At 38.9% G+C, this 15,317-nt stretch overlaps 1 protein-coding gene across 1 annotated transcript; it reads left to right on the top strand.

The window, feature by feature from the left end:
- Positions 1-347: 347 nt before the first annotated feature.
- LOC101285524 (enolase-phosphatase E1-like) lies at positions 348-1,087 on the top strand. The gene has a single exon (XM_033429878.2). The coding sequence runs from the start codon at positions 489-491 to the stop codon at positions 1,005-1,007; it is 519 nt and encodes a 172-aa protein (XP_033285769.2). The 5' UTR covers positions 348-488; the 3' UTR covers positions 1,008-1,087.
- The last annotated feature ends 14,230 nt before the right edge of the window (positions 1,088-15,317 follow it).

Consider the following 15,317-nt stretch of genomic DNA (forward strand, 5'->3'; position numbering starts at 1 on the left):
CCCGGGCAGCTTGCGAGTTCAGGGTCCCTGTGCTGCGGGTTTCTCTATTTTCAGGGGCGCCGACATGTCCTCTCCGCCTCGTGCATCAGGCCGCGCGCGGTTGTGCGCTCCGGGACTCTTTTCGGGTCTGTCGGAAGCCCAGCAAGTTGCTGGGCGCAGCTGGCACTGCCCTCCGCCCTCCCTACCAGTAGGTCGATTCTCGTAGTAGCAGCCGGTGGGGAAATGGCTGTGCGCTTTCGGTGCCCGCCGAAGTCACTGTGATCCTGTTAGATATCGAAAGTACCACAACCCCGATTGCTTTCGTGAAGGACATTTTATTTCCTTACATCAAAGATAATGTTAAAGAGTATCTGCAGACACATTGGGAAGAAGAGGAGTGCCAGCAGGGGGTCAATCTTTTGAGGAAACAGGCTGAAGAGGACTCCCACCTGGATGGGGCTGTTCCGATCCCAGCAGCATCCGGGAATGCGGTGGGTGACCTGCAGCGGATGATCCAGGCCGTGGTAGTTAACGAGTGCTGGCAGATATCTCTGGACCGGAAGACCACGGTGCTGAAACACCTGCAGGGCCACATGTGGAGGGCAGCATTCAAATCTGGGAGCATGAAAGCAGAGTTCTTTGAAGATGTGGTTCCAGCAGTCAGGAAATGGAGAGAGGTGGGAATGAAGGTGTATATCTATTCTTCAGGGAGTGTAGAGGCACAGAAACTGTTATTTGGGCATTCTACAGAGGGAGATATTCTTGAGCTTGTGGACGGTCACTTTGGTACAGAGATTGGACACAAAGTGGAGAGTGAGAGTTATCGAAAGATTGCCAGCAGCATTGGGTGCTCAATCAACAACTTGTTTCTGACGGACGTTACCCGAGAGGCCAGTGCTGCTGAGGAAGCTGACATGCATGTAGCTGTGGTGGTGAGATCTGGCAATGTGGGGTTAACAGATGATGATAAGACTTACTTCAGCCTCATCACATCCTTCAGTGAACTGTACCTGCCTTCCTCAACCTAGAGGAGGAGTTCTAAGGAAGAACAAACTGTCTTCACAGAGTTGTCCCTGTAGTCTAGTTTTATTCTAATGGTAAAAGTAATTTACTTAAAAAATACATATATACACATCCTAAAGTAAGTGTGTGTATGTTCAAATTACCATTCACAGGCACGTAAGTGGGAAAAAGAATCTCAGTTCAGTGAAAAGGAAACTTATTTAAAGATGATGCTTTGTATGTAGAAATTGTTTGAAACCACAACTCTAACCATTATTGAGGGTGAAATATAGGTGATAGAAGAAATTACTACTATACAGGTCAAATGTGTTATGTTTATCAAGTCACGTACCCAAATAGAAAGGTAGGTTTGAGAAGTTACTCAGAAGCCTGGTTATTTTAAAAACTAGAAGAAGTATTTCAAAGACATTCCTAGTAATAATCTAGTCCCCTTTTAAATTGTGAGTTAGATTACAGCAACTGAATTTCAAACTATTAACCTCCCTATGTACAAATGACAAAGCTATTTGTTTCTGCTCCAAAAGAGAGCAAAGTTGGGAAAGGAGACTAATTTGAGTCTTGATTCATCATGTATCTGTTACTTAAGAAACTTGCTAATCATTGTGGTACCCACAGCAAGCAGTTGCCTTACCAGTGAAAAAGATGCACTAACATTACGTTAGTAACATTTCTAAAACATTTCTAAAATAGAAATGTGCTTCCTAATGTTTAACAAAACAGTCCTAATCCTGCCAGTGATCACAGATTTCAGAGTTACCTTGCTAACTACTTCTTAGCACAGTTTGAGAAATATGTTAATTGCTGTTTACTATTAAAAAACAAAAGGTTTACTGAAATTTGTCCATAAGACCTAGAAGAGCCCTAATACCTAACATTTTCTTCTGAAATGGATGTGAGAAATGTAAATTTTATAACAGCATTATTTATCCTAGTTCAGCCTACTAGGATGTCATGTCAATTTCATGTGGTAATTAATAAAAACATTTTCTTCTTTAAAAAAAAAGTTTGGAAAAAGCTGAGTCATGTTTAATCAGCCACTTGGAGAAATACAGAGTAACCTAATTAGGGACAGCTGAGGCATACAGGGTTCTCATCTGTTATGAAGGAATAAGGCTGCTTGGTTGTAACCAAGGGCCAAACTAAGATGCCAAGATGTGTTTCAGAGGGGGCATTAGCTCCTAGGGTAATATATAAACTAATTGCCCTGGAAAAAGGTTTCTTCCAAGTGACTATAGAAGAGTTAATTATTACTCCGAAAAGTGCTAAACTAGAACTGGTATGTATTGATTTATCTATTTAACATTTCAGAGTAAATTGCAATTATGTGGGTAAAATAGGCAAAGTCCTGAGGCAACTTGTAAGAACATGAGTGTTGCAACCAGGTAAAACTGAATCTTTGGGGCTATTTGGAATTACTGTGAAACTCACGGTTATGCATAAGGAACAGCAACATTTTTGTTTACAAATATTTTGTTTCTTATAAATAAATATCATTGTCGGAGAGCGGAACAACAACTCTGACAATAACTGGTCTTAGTAGCAGAAAAAAGATGCAAAGAAAGCCTTGAATGGATTGGAAGGGTTGGTGTGGGAAGAAAATGGGGTTACCACATTTGAAAGCTATAAGTACTAGCATGATAGAAACAGCACAGTTGTGAACTAATGGGCCTCTGAAGCTCTAGGTGACTTCAAAATTGTTTGCAAGTGGTCTTCTGATTCAGGAAAGATTTTTATAGGTAAATTTCAAATGAACAAGAGAACTGTTAAAGTTGGAATGTCGTTTTAAGGAAAAGGAAAAATACTGGCCTTGTATTTTCCATGCAACTCAAAATGCAGTAACTTACAATCTAGCAGCTATTTAGCCAAATCTCCCTGAGTAGACCATTACAATTATGTCCTTCGTTATTATTTGTAATGAAGAGCCTTTGAGTCTTTTCCATCAAAGGCAACTTTGTAGGTACAAGGCTTGGGAAGTGAAAAATATGATGCAATTCCTCAAATTTCCCCTTTATCCTCTTTTTTTTTTTAATGGTACGCGGGCCTCTCACTGTCATGGCCTCTCCCATTGCGGAGCACAGGCTCCGGACACTCAGCGGCCGTGGCTCAGCTGCTGTGGCTCAGCGGCTGTGGCTCACGGGCCCAGCCGCTCCGCGGCATGTGGGATCTTCCCAGACCGGGGCACGAACCCGCATCCCCTGAATAGGCATAGGCAGGCGGACTCTCAACCACTGCGCCACCAGGGAAGCCCTATCCTATCATTGATAGTAAATCTGACAACAGAATTACAGCCCACACCACCAAAATTAGGCTGAAGGGCGTAGCAGCTTACAGTTCTCTGCTTGTAGAGAGCTAAATCAACTGGCTTGAATGGAAACATAAAATATGACTTCAGTTAAGCCTAGGATCATTGTCTACAACTCCACATTGTACACAGGACTTTTTTTCCTAAAGAAAAGTGTTCTTTAAACTGAAAACCCATTGTGCATGTTTTGCTATAAGATAGTTAGAAAGGCTTTAAACTGTGTTAAAGCCATTCCACCATGTGACCATTTCCATAGGGAGTTCTCAGTTAAGAACTAGATTTCTGAACCTTGAAAATACATGGTTACAAAGATATTTGTAGGTACTTCAGTGAAATGATGAAACCCTTCAAGCAAGTGAGGAAAAAAATCTGTACTAAGGGATAAGTTCGTTCTATGCCTGGGGAAGCCACTGTTTTAAATTCTGTTGTGCTAAGTTTTTTAGAATGCTGATACCCAAATATATACTTGTTAGTTAATATTGCAAAGTCAATCTAGTGACATTAAAGGCAAAGCAAAGAAATGATAGGTGCATATTCTCTATTAGTCTGGCAAACATTTCAAAAGAGGTGGTGTAGTATATGAGATGACAGTCTGCCACACTGAAGTAGTATAGCTTATAGCATTGTTTTTGAGTCTTAAATAAGACAATAGTATGGTATGGCTGACAGGTGTTTTTACCAAAAGCCTCTGTTAATGAAGAATCTACCTCCTTCAAGGTCAAATGATGTTCCTTCCTTTACTAAACTGGAATTTCTATGGGTCTGTTTTACCTGTAGTGATTAACAAATGCTCTTTAGTGAACTGACACCTAGTTCATGAACTAAAAGAGCTTAGGCTGGTTAGAGAGACAGGCTTATATGCAGAAACGTAGACATGGGGAGTTATGGGATTATAGCCAGTTTAGCATAGATTATAGAATAGCAGGGATGTTGAGTAAGCTCTTGGTGAACTGCAATGATCCAGGAAGCTTCACAGATAGACAAATCTTAGGTTAGATGGGGAAAGATTTCTGTAAGCAAAGAGAAAAGTGAAGGGAATTACACATGGAAGTACAGAAGGGGCATAGGTGAGTGAAAATGTGTCAAAGAAACAATAATTTTACTTATCTTGCCAAAGGATTGTTGTATTAGTCTGTTGGGCTGCAGTAACAGGGAACCACAGACTGAGTATAGCTTAAACAACAGAAATTTGTTTTCTCACAGTGCTGGAGGCTGGAAATCCAAGATCAAGGTGCCAGCAGGATTAGTTTTCGGCGAGGCCTTTCTTCCTGGCTTGCAGGCAGCCACCTTCCTGCTGAGTCCTCACATGGCCTTTCCTCTGTTCCTACACGCTCTGGTACTCTAGTGTTTCTTTCTCTTAAGAGCAGAACATTTCGGTTAGGGCCTCAACCTTGTGACCTCTTTTAAGCTAAATTACTTCCTTTAAAGGCCCTATTTCCAAATACAATAACATTGGGAGTGAGGACTTCATCATACGAACTTGAGGGGGACAAAATTCAGTCCATTACTGTATTTGGAAATAGGGCCTTTAAAGGATACTGTAAGTTCAAATACATAAGAACTATACAAATACTGTAAAGGTGAACATAACACTTGAAAGGTAAGTTAGGCCAAGATTGGCAAGGAAATTGCTGAGGCAATATTCCCCATCCCACGTCTACTGACTAAATATCCATAACCAATGATATGCATGTATGTGACTCTTACTACTGGATGATTCAGGGCAGATTAGCTGGCTTTCAACCCCTTCTCCTTTTCTCTCTACACTTCTCTTCAGAAATATATAGGAGAGTGATCTTGTAGAGAGAATCTTGATTCTGCTTGGATTTACTTAAAAGAAACTCATTTTTTAATAGGGACAAAAGTACTAAAACATTAATATTTACAGTCATCTCTTCCCTGGCTTGGTAAGGAAGATGATGGATTCTTACAGTTTGGACCCAGGACCCTGATTGTGCTATAGTCTCTGGAGGAGGGATTGATTAAGAGACACTCAGGAAGACCACAGTGGATATTTGTTGGCTTTCCCCTACAGCTAGCTGCTCACCGCAACCTGAGTGGGCACATACCCTCCTAACAGGCAGGTATGTCCATGTGACTAACTTCTAGTTAATGGAATTTGAACGAAAGTACCAAATACCACTTTAGGCCTGGCCATAAAATTCTGTGATGTCCACTGATCTGAAGTCCATTAAAAAGGCAAAACTAATCTATGGCTTAGAAGTCAAGAGTGGGGTTGCCTTTGGGTCAGAGGGAAGAGGCAGTGATAAGGAGGAGACAAGAAGGATGTTTCTTGATGATTTTCTTTGACCTGAAAGGTGGTTATATGGGATTATTCATGTATGCTTTATAAACATATCTGTTTTTATATTAAATGTTAATGGAAAAAATTAAAAATATCCTTTCATGGCCTTTTTCTATGTTTTCCCTCTTTTGGAGGGCTGCAATAAAAAGGATATTCAGGACCAGCTAGAGAAGCACATGTTGAAATTGGCAGAGTTTTTACCAGCCTGGGACTCTGAGAGCTGTCCCACCTGTCTGTTCACCTACACACTAGAGTGGGTTTGAACCATTTTTCGCTTTTGTGTTTAAGTTACTAGCATTACCCTAATATGTTTTCCTATTTTCCGTTCACCCCTTCTACTTTCAACAGTATTTTCATCTTCCCACGTGAATTTACCTATTCCTCATTTTTGGCCACATGGTTCCCTTGAATTGATCCTACCTCCATTTCCAATCAATGATCCTAAATAGATTAAGCTAATCAATATATCCTATCCCATTTTCCACTGTGAAGGGCTGGGCATAAAACCCTATGCCATGAGATACAATGAGAATTGCAGAAACTTGCTGGGGTTTCTGTGAACATAAGCTTCTTTGGCTCCCAGAGGAACTGTAAGAAGAGACTTTCTCCCTCTAGACCTAGTGATCTTATGATTTGGGGCTTCAGGCAACTGCAGCATCCTGCCATCAGGATCCTGTCATCTTGCCTAAGGCTAAAGATGACACAAAGAAGAAGTTGCGCTCAAAAATAGATCGATCTGGCAATCTAGTTTGAGCTGTGCCTGAAACACAGGAGGGACTTTTTGATTTCATAGTCCAGAGGTCCTCCAAGTTAGCAAATACTTTGATGAATTTAACTAAATATTGGTATTTATTCATTAATAAGTATATATTAATATATATATGTGTGTGTGTATGTGTGTGTGTATATATATATATATATATACACACACACATACACACTTGGTACTGCTAACATTCTTTGACCTCAGTTGCTACATCTATAAAATAGGGTTATGGGGGCTTCCCTGGTGGCGCAGTGGTTGAGAGTCCGCCTACCCATGCAGGGGATGCAGGTTCGTGCCCCGGTCCGGGAAGATCCCATATGCCACAGAGCGGCTGGGCCCGTGAGCCATGGCTGCTGAGCCTGCGTGGCCGGAGCCTGTGCTCCACAACGGGAGAGGCCACAACAGTGAGAGGCCCACGTACAGCAAAAAAAAAAAAAAAAAAAAATAGGGTTATGCAAAGGCTAAAGGCTGGGCCAAAAGACATCTTGTGATCCTTCTAAATCAGATGTTAGTGTTCTTGATTGGCTTTATATAACATGATTTTCATGATTTGTCTAATTATTTTAATACACATTTATTACAGTCAGGCTGTGCTCCAGGTTTCTATTTCCACCTCCTTTTTTTTCATTTCTGCCTCTTAAAACCTAAGCATTTTATCTTAAATTCTATCCCCTCATCATCTCTTTCCTATAAAAAGTACACATTAATAATGCCACATTACTTTTCTGTTACATCAGTGTTTTTCAAGTGAGATTTTCCTGTCTCATTTATGCTATTGGAAAACATTTTATAAAACTGTGATTTAAAATGTATAGTTTTATCTTTCAAATGTTTCCTTCATTCATTCCTGTACCAACCCAACTAAAATGAATGTTTAATTATTGTTGAGTGATTGGTAGTAGTTAATTTTTTGAAGATAATTATCTATCTCATATAATCAATAACTCTGTAGTCATGAAGCTTCAAGGTTCGTCCTGTTTGGATGAACCATAGAATTTGGAACAAATTTCCCTGAGTGATATTTTTTCATTCACCTAGATTAAAATGTCACAAAAACTTGTCTTCTCCACTTAAGAGAAGAGTTATTTTCTAAACTATAATTTTAGTCTTACTGTCTAAAGTTCTCTGAACGAAGGCAAGACAACAGTGTGAAGCAATGAAGAGAAGTTAGGAGATAAAGATTATGGTCAGGCTTTGACACTAATTTGTGGAATCAGATAACTTATCCTACCTGGATCTCAGCTTTCTTGTAGAAAGCCGGACAATCCCCAGGAGCCTTACCAGGACTAACAATCCTATGGATAAAGACTAGTGTGAATGTGGATTACAATTTGTCCTCCTAATCAACATGTATATACTTTCTGCATCTAAGAGGCATAGTCTGCACACCACCCAGCTTCAGTGAATAAACACAGGCAATTTCCTGATTTCACTGTATTACCTATTGTAGCATTTGACAAGAAGGCATGCGTTCCTCAGGATAAAATGCAACTACTGGGAACTAAGAAAGCTTAGTTAAGTCAAGATATCTAGGCTTATGCCCTAATTCTGCTGCTTACAAGGTTTGTGACTTTGGGCAGCATATGCTATATTGGCCATTGTTTCCAAGTCTGGGGGAAAAAAAAAAAAACAAAGCCCAACAAAACCTCACCTCCTTATCTGAATATTATTGTTGTTCAGTAATAAAAATATAAAGATGATAGTACTTTGCTCTCTGTGTACCTGTGCTTAAACCCATGGCAGAGGCTTTAGTCTTTGGTACTGGCATATAGAAGCAGAAAAGACGTCCTAGATCATGTGGTGTTTTCTCACCTTGGAGCAGGTGCTTTTCTGTTGTCTCTTCTTGTAATAACACTGAATCCAGCAAATGGCCAGTACTTCGCTTTCTTGAAGGCCAAGACTAGCTCTTTGTGTCAGAGATACTTGAATTCATTTTGGATATTTTTATGTATTCTACAATTCTCTTTATTTAAAACAAAATCTAATCTCCTTAATGCCTCTGCCTATAATCAGCTCTGTTCAAATCCCTTTAAAATCTGTTTAGCCTGTAAACTTAATTTCCTCCACTGGAGGATTTTTAATTTCTTTTGGCAGCCTGCTTTTTTCTTGGACCTTAAGGCGAGACTAAGGGCCATTATTTTCAAATGATATTTTTGAACTATACAAATACATAAGTACTCCTGTTGCTTCTGTGCACAAAAGAAAGTATTCTGTTAAATGATTGGAATTGCTCTTTTTATGCTAATTTGAGCACAGAATTTTTGGATTGAATTTATCAGCCTCTGAACACCCACCACGGGCTATAACAGGCTGCTCCTGTAAATGAGATGTCGCATCCCAATAAGTAAATACATTTCAAAATGAAAAGGAAATCTATTTCAAGAATTTTTCTTACTTTACTCAAATGTTCTGTAGTCGGTAACTAAATTCACTAATGTCTTAGGATGAAAAGTACTGTATAAAATTTTATTAAAAATCTTGTTTATTACAGAAATAGGATGAACACTGCAAATGTGAAAGATGTAATTGGTGTACAATTAGCCTAAACGTGATAAGGTAAAACAAGAGGTTAAGCTAATAGGCATGTAGAGTGAAAAAAAATCTGCTTAAACTATAATTGTAGCATTAAATTGTTTATATCATATTGGTTGATGTTTAAAAGATATAAAGCCACTTTTTTTTTTTTTTTTTTTTTTTTTTTAACATCTTTATTGGGGTATAATTGCTTTACAATGGTGTGTTAGTTTCTGCTTTATAACAAAGTGAATCAGTCATACATAAACATATGTTCCCATATGTCTTCCCTGTTGCGTCTCCCTCCCTCCCACCCTCCCTATCCCACCCCTCCAGGCTGTCACAAAGCACCGAGCCAATATCCCTGTGCCATGTGGCTGCTTCCCACTAGCTATCTACCTTACTGCCTTTGTTAGTGTGTATATGCCCATGACTCTCTCTCGCCCTGTCACAGCTCACCCTTCCCCCTCCCCATAACCTCAAGTCCGTTCTCTAAGAGGTCTGCGTCTTTATTCCTGCTTTACCCCTAGGTTCTTCATGACTTTTTTTCTTAAATTCCATATATATGTGTTAGCATACGGTATTTGTCTTTTTCTTTCTGACTTACTTCACTCTGTATGACAGACTCTAGGTCTATCCACCTCATCACAAATAGCTCAATTTCGTTTCTTTTTATGGCTGAGTAATATTCCATTGTATATATGTGCCACATCTTCTTTATCCATTCATCCGATGACGGGCACTTAGGTTGTTTCCATCTCCGGGCTATTGTAAATAGAGCTGCAATGAACATTTTGGTACATGACTCTTTTTGAATTTTGGTTTTCTCAGGGTATATGCCCAGTAGTGGGATTGCTGGGTCATATGGTAGTTCTATTTGTAGTTTTTTAAGGAACCTCCATACTGTTCTCCATAGTGGCTGTACCAATTCAATTTCCCACCAGCAGTGCAAGAGTGTTCCCTTTTCTCCACACCCTCTCCAGCATTTATTGTTTCTAGATTTTTTGATGATGGCCATTCTGACTGGTGTGAGATGATATCTCATTGTAGTTTTGATTTGCATTTCTCTAATGATTAATGATGTTGAGCATTCTTTCATGTGTTTGTTGGCAGTCTGTATATCTTCTTTGGAGAAATGTCTATTTAGGTCTTCTGCCCATTTTTGGATTGGGTTGTTTGTTTTCTTGTTATTGAGCTGCATGAGCTGCTTGTAAATTTTGGAGATTAATCCTTTGTCGGTTGCTTCATTTGCAAATATTTTCTCCCATTCTGAGGGTTGTCTTTTGGTCTTGTTTATGGTTTCCTTTGCTGTGCAAAAGCTTTGAAGTTTCATTAGGTCCCATTTGTTTATTTTTGTTTTTATTTCCATTACTCTAGGAGGTGGGTCAGAAAGGATCTTGCTTTGATTTATGTCATAGAGTGTTCTGCCTATGTTTTCCTCTAAGAGTTTTACAGTGTCTGGCCTTACATTTAGGTCTTTAATCCATTTTGAGCTTATTTTTGTGTATGGTGTTAGGGAGTGATCTAATCTCATACTTTTACATGTACCTGTCCAGTTTTCCCAGCACCACTTATTGAAGAGGCTGTCCTTTCTCCATTGTACATTACTGCCACCTTTATCAAAGATAAGGTGTCCATATGTGCATGGGTTTATCTCTGGGCTTTCTATCCTGTTCCATTGATCTATCTTTCTGTTTTTGTGCCAGTACCATACCGTCTTGATGACTGTAGCTTTGTAGTATAGTCTGAAGTCAGGGAGCCTGATTCCTCCAGTTCCTTCTTTCGTTCTCAAGATTGCTTTGGCTATTCGGGGTCTTTTGTGTTTCCATACAAATTGTGAAATTTTTTGTTCTAGTTCTGTGAAAAATGCCAGTGGTAGTTTGATAGGGATTGCATTGAATCTATAGATTGCTTTGGGTAGTAGAGTCATTTTCACAATGTTGATTCTTCCAATCCAAGAACATGGTATATCTCTCCATCTATTTATATCATCTTTAATTTCTTTCATCAGTGTCTTATAATTTTCTGCATACAGGTCTTTTGTCTCCTTAGGTAGGTTTATTCCTAGATATTTTATTCTTTTTGTTGCAATGGTAAATGGGAGTGTTTTCTTGATTTCACTTTCAGATTTTTCATCATTAGTATATAGGAATGCCAGAGATTTCTGTGCATTAATTTTGTATCCTGCCACTTTACCAAATTCATTGATTAGCTCTAGTAGTTTTCTGGTAGCATCTTTAGGGTTCTCTATGTATAGGATCATGTCATCTGCAAACAGTGACAGCTTTACTTCTTCTTTTCCAATTTGGATTCCTTTTATTTCCTTTTCTTCTCTGATTGCTGTGGCTAAAACTTCCAAAACAATGTTGAATAATAGTGGTGAGAGTGGGCAACCTTGTCTTGTTCCTGATCTTAGTGGAAATGCTTTCAGTTTTTCACCATTGAGGATGATGTTTGCTGTGGGCTTGTCATATATGGCCTTTATTATGTTGAGGAAAGTTCCCTCTATGCCTACTTTCTGCAGGGATTTTATCATAAATGGGTGTTGAATTTTGTCAAAAGCTTTCTCTGCATCTATTGAGATGATCATATGGTTTTTCTCCTTCAATTTGTTAATATGGTTTATCACATTGATAGATTTGCGTATATTGAAGAATCCTTGCATTCCTGGAATAAACCCCACTTGATCATGGTGTATGATCCTTTTAATGTGCTGTTGGATTCTGTTTGCTAGTATTTTGTTGAGGATTTTTGCATCTATGTTCATCAGTGATATTGGCCTGTAGTTTTCTTTCTTTGTGACATCCTTGTCTGGTTTTGGTATCAAGGTGATGGTGGCCTCGTAGAAGGAGTTAGGGAGTGGTCCTCCCTCTGCTATATTTTGGAAGAGTTTGAGAAGGATAGGTGTTAGCTCTTCTGTAAATGTTTGATAGAATTCGCCTGTGAAGCCATCTGGTCCTGGGCTTTTCTTTGTTGGAAGATTTTTAATCACAGTTTCAATTTCAGTGCTTGTGATTGGTCTGTTCATATTTTCTATTTCTTCCTGATTCAGTCTTGGCAGGTTGTGCATTTCTAAGAATTTGTCCATTTCTTCCAGATTGTCCATTTTATTGGCATAGAGTTGCTTGTAGTAATCTCTCATGATCTCTTTTATCTCTGCAGTGTCAGTTGTTACCTCTCCTTTTTCATTTCTAATTCTATTGATTTGAGTCTTCTCCCTTTTTTTCTTGATGAGTCTGGCTAGTGGTTTATCTATTTTGTTTATCTTCTCAAAGAACCAGCTTTTAGTTTTATTGATCTTTGCTATTGTTTCCTTCATTTCTTTTTCATTTATTTCTGATCTGATTTTTATGATTTCTTTCCTTCTGCTAGCTTTGGGGTTTTTTTGTTCTTCTTTCTCTAATTGCTTGAGGTGCAAGGTTAGGTTGTTTATTCGAGATGTTTCCTGCTTCTTAAGGTGGGCTTGTATTGCTATAAACTTCCCCCTTAGAACTGCTTTTGCTGCATCCCACAGGTTTTGGGTCGTTGTGTCTCCATTGTCATTTGTTTCTAGGTATTTTTTGATTTCCTCTTTGATTTCTTCAGTGATCTCTTCATTATTAAGTAGTGTATTGTTTAGCCTCCATGTGTTTGTATTTTTTACAGATCTTTTCCTGTAATTGATATCTAGTCTCATGGCGTTGTGGTCAGAAAAGATACTTGATACAATTTCAATTTTCTTAAATTTACCAAGGCTTGATTTGTGACCTAAGATATGATCTATCCTGGAGAATGTTCCATGAGCACTTGAGAAAAATGTGTATTCTGTTGTTTTTGGATGGAGTGTCCTATAAATATCAATTAAGTCCATCTTGTTTAATGTATCATTTAAAGCTTGTGTTTCCTTATTTATTTTCATTTTGGATGATCTGTCCATGGGTGAAAGTGGGGTGTTTAAGTCCCCTACTATGAATGTGTTACTGTCGATTTCCCCTTTTATGGCTGTTAGTATTTGCCTTATGTATTGAGGTGCTCCTATGTTGGGTGCATAAATATTTACAATTGTTATATCTTCTTCTTGGATCGATCCCTTGATCATTATGTAGTGTCCTTCTTTGTCTCTTTTAATAGTCCTTATTTTAAAGTCTATTTTGTCTGATATGAGAATTGCTACTCCAGCTTTCTTTTGGTTTCCATTTGCATGGAATATCTTTTTCCATCCCCTTACTTTCAGTCTGTATGTGTCTCTAGGTCTGAAGTGGGTCTCTTGTAGACAGCATATATAAGGGTCTTGTTTTTGTATCCATTCAGCTAATCTGTGTCTTTTGGTGGGAGCATTTAGTCCATTTACATTTAAGGTAATTATCGATATGTATGTTCCTATTCCCATTTTCTAAATTGTTTTGGGTTCGTTATTATAGGTCTTTTCCTTCTCTTGTGTTTCTTGCCTAGAGAAGATCCTTTAGCATTTGTTGTAAAGCTGGTTTGGTGGTGCTGAACTCTCTCAGCTTTTGCTTGTCTGTAAAGGTTTTAATTTCTCCATCAAATCTGAATGAGATCCTTGCTGGGTAGAGTAGTCTTGGCTGCAGGTTTTTCTCCTTCACCACTTTCAGTATGTCCTGCCACTCCCTTCTGGCTTGTAGGGTTTCTGCTGAGAGATCAGCTGTTAACCTTATGGGGATTCCCTTATGTGTTATTTGTTGTTTTTCCCTTGCTGCTTTTAATATGCTTTCTTTGTATTTAATTTTTGACAGTTTGATTAATATGTGTCTTGGCGTATTTCTCCTTGTATTTATCTTGTATGGGACTCTCTGTGCTTCCTGGACTTGATTAACTATTTCCTTTCCCATATTAGGGAAGTTTTCAACTATAATCTCTTCAAATATTTTCTCAGTCCCTTTCTTTTTCTCTTCTTCTTCTGGAACCCCTATAATTCGAATGTTGGTGCGTTTAATGTTGTCCCAGAGGTCTCTGAGACTGTCCTCAGTTCTTTTCATTCTTTTTTCTTTATTCTGCTCTGCTGTAGTTATTTCCACTATTTTATCTTCCAGGTCACTTATCCGTTCTTCTGCCTCAGTTACTCTGCTATTGATCCCATCTAGAGTACTTTTAATTTCATTTATTGTGTTGTTCATCGTTGCTTGTTTCATCTTTAGTTCTTCTAGGTCCTTGTTAACTGACTCTTGCATTTTGTCCAATCTATTGTCCATTCTATCTCCAAGATTTCGGATCAACCTTACTATCATTATTCTGAATTCTCTTTCAGGTAGACTGCCTATTTCCTCTTCATTTGTTAGGTCTGGTGCATTTTTATCTTGCTCCTTTATCTGCTGTGTGTTTTTCTGTCTTCTCATTTTGCTTATCTTACTGTGTTTGGGGTCTCCTTTTTGCAGGCTGCAGGTTTGTAGTTCCTCCTGTTTTTGATGTCTGTCTCCAGTGGCTAAGGTTGGTTCAGTGGGTTGTGTAGGCTTCCTGGTGGAGGGGACTAGTGCCTGTGTTGTGGTGGATGAGGCTGGATCTTGTCTCTCTAGTGGGCAGGTTCACGTCTGGTGGTGTGTTTGGGGGTGTCTGTGGCCTTATTATGATTTTAGGCAGCCTCTCTGCTAATGGGTGGTGTTGTGTTCCTGTTTTGCTAGTTGTTTGGCATAGGTTTTCCAGCACTGTGGCTTGCTGGTCGTTGAGTGAAGCTGGGTGCTGGTGTTAAGATGGAGGTCTCTGGGAGATTTTCGCCGTTTGATATTATGTGGAGCTGGGAGGTCTCTTGTTGATCAGTGTCCTGAAGTTGGCTGTCCTACCTCAGAGGCAGAGCCCTGCCTCCTGGCTGGAGCACCAAAAGCTTTTCATCCACAGGCTCAGGATAAAAGGGAGAAAAAGTAGAGGGAATTAGTAGAAGTATGAGGAAAGAAAGAAGGAAAGGAGGGTAGGAAGGAAGGAAGAAAGAAAGAAAGAAGCAAAGAAGGAAAGAAGGCAAGAAGGAAAGAAAGGAGGGAGGGAGGGAGGGAGGAAGGAAGGAAGGAGGGAAAGAAGGAAAAAAGAAAGAAAGAAGATACAGTAAAAATAAAATAAAGTATAATAAAGTTATTGAATTAAAAAATTCTTATTTAGAAAAAAAAAAAGGGACGGAAAGAACCTTAGGACAAATGTTGGAAGCAAAGCTATACAGACAAAATCTTACACAGAAGCATACACATACACCCTCACTAAAAGAGGTAAATGGGGAAAAATCCTAAATCTTGCTGTCAGAGACCACCTCCTCAATTTGGGATGATTCGTTGTCTAAAGGAGGGAAGGAAGGACGGAAAGAAAGAAAGAACGAAGGTAAAGTATAATAAGGTTATTAAAATTAATTATTAAGAAAAAAAATTAAAAAAAAAACATGGACGGATAGAACCCTAGGACAAATGGTGGAAGCAAGACTATACAGACAAGCTCTCACATAGAAGCATACA

The sequence above is a fragment of the Orcinus orca genome, chromosome 3, assembly GCF_937001465.1.
Source record: "Orcinus orca chromosome 3, mOrcOrc1.1, whole genome shotgun sequence".
NCBI lineage: Eukaryota > Metazoa > Chordata > Mammalia > Artiodactyla > Delphinidae > Orcinus > Orcinus orca.

Bases quoted from the DNA above. Each gene is read 5' to 3' on its own strand.
- LOC101285524 (XM_033429878.2), top strand. From the start codon at position 489: ATGATCCAGGCCGTGGTAGTTAACGAGTGCTGGCAGATATCTCTGGAC.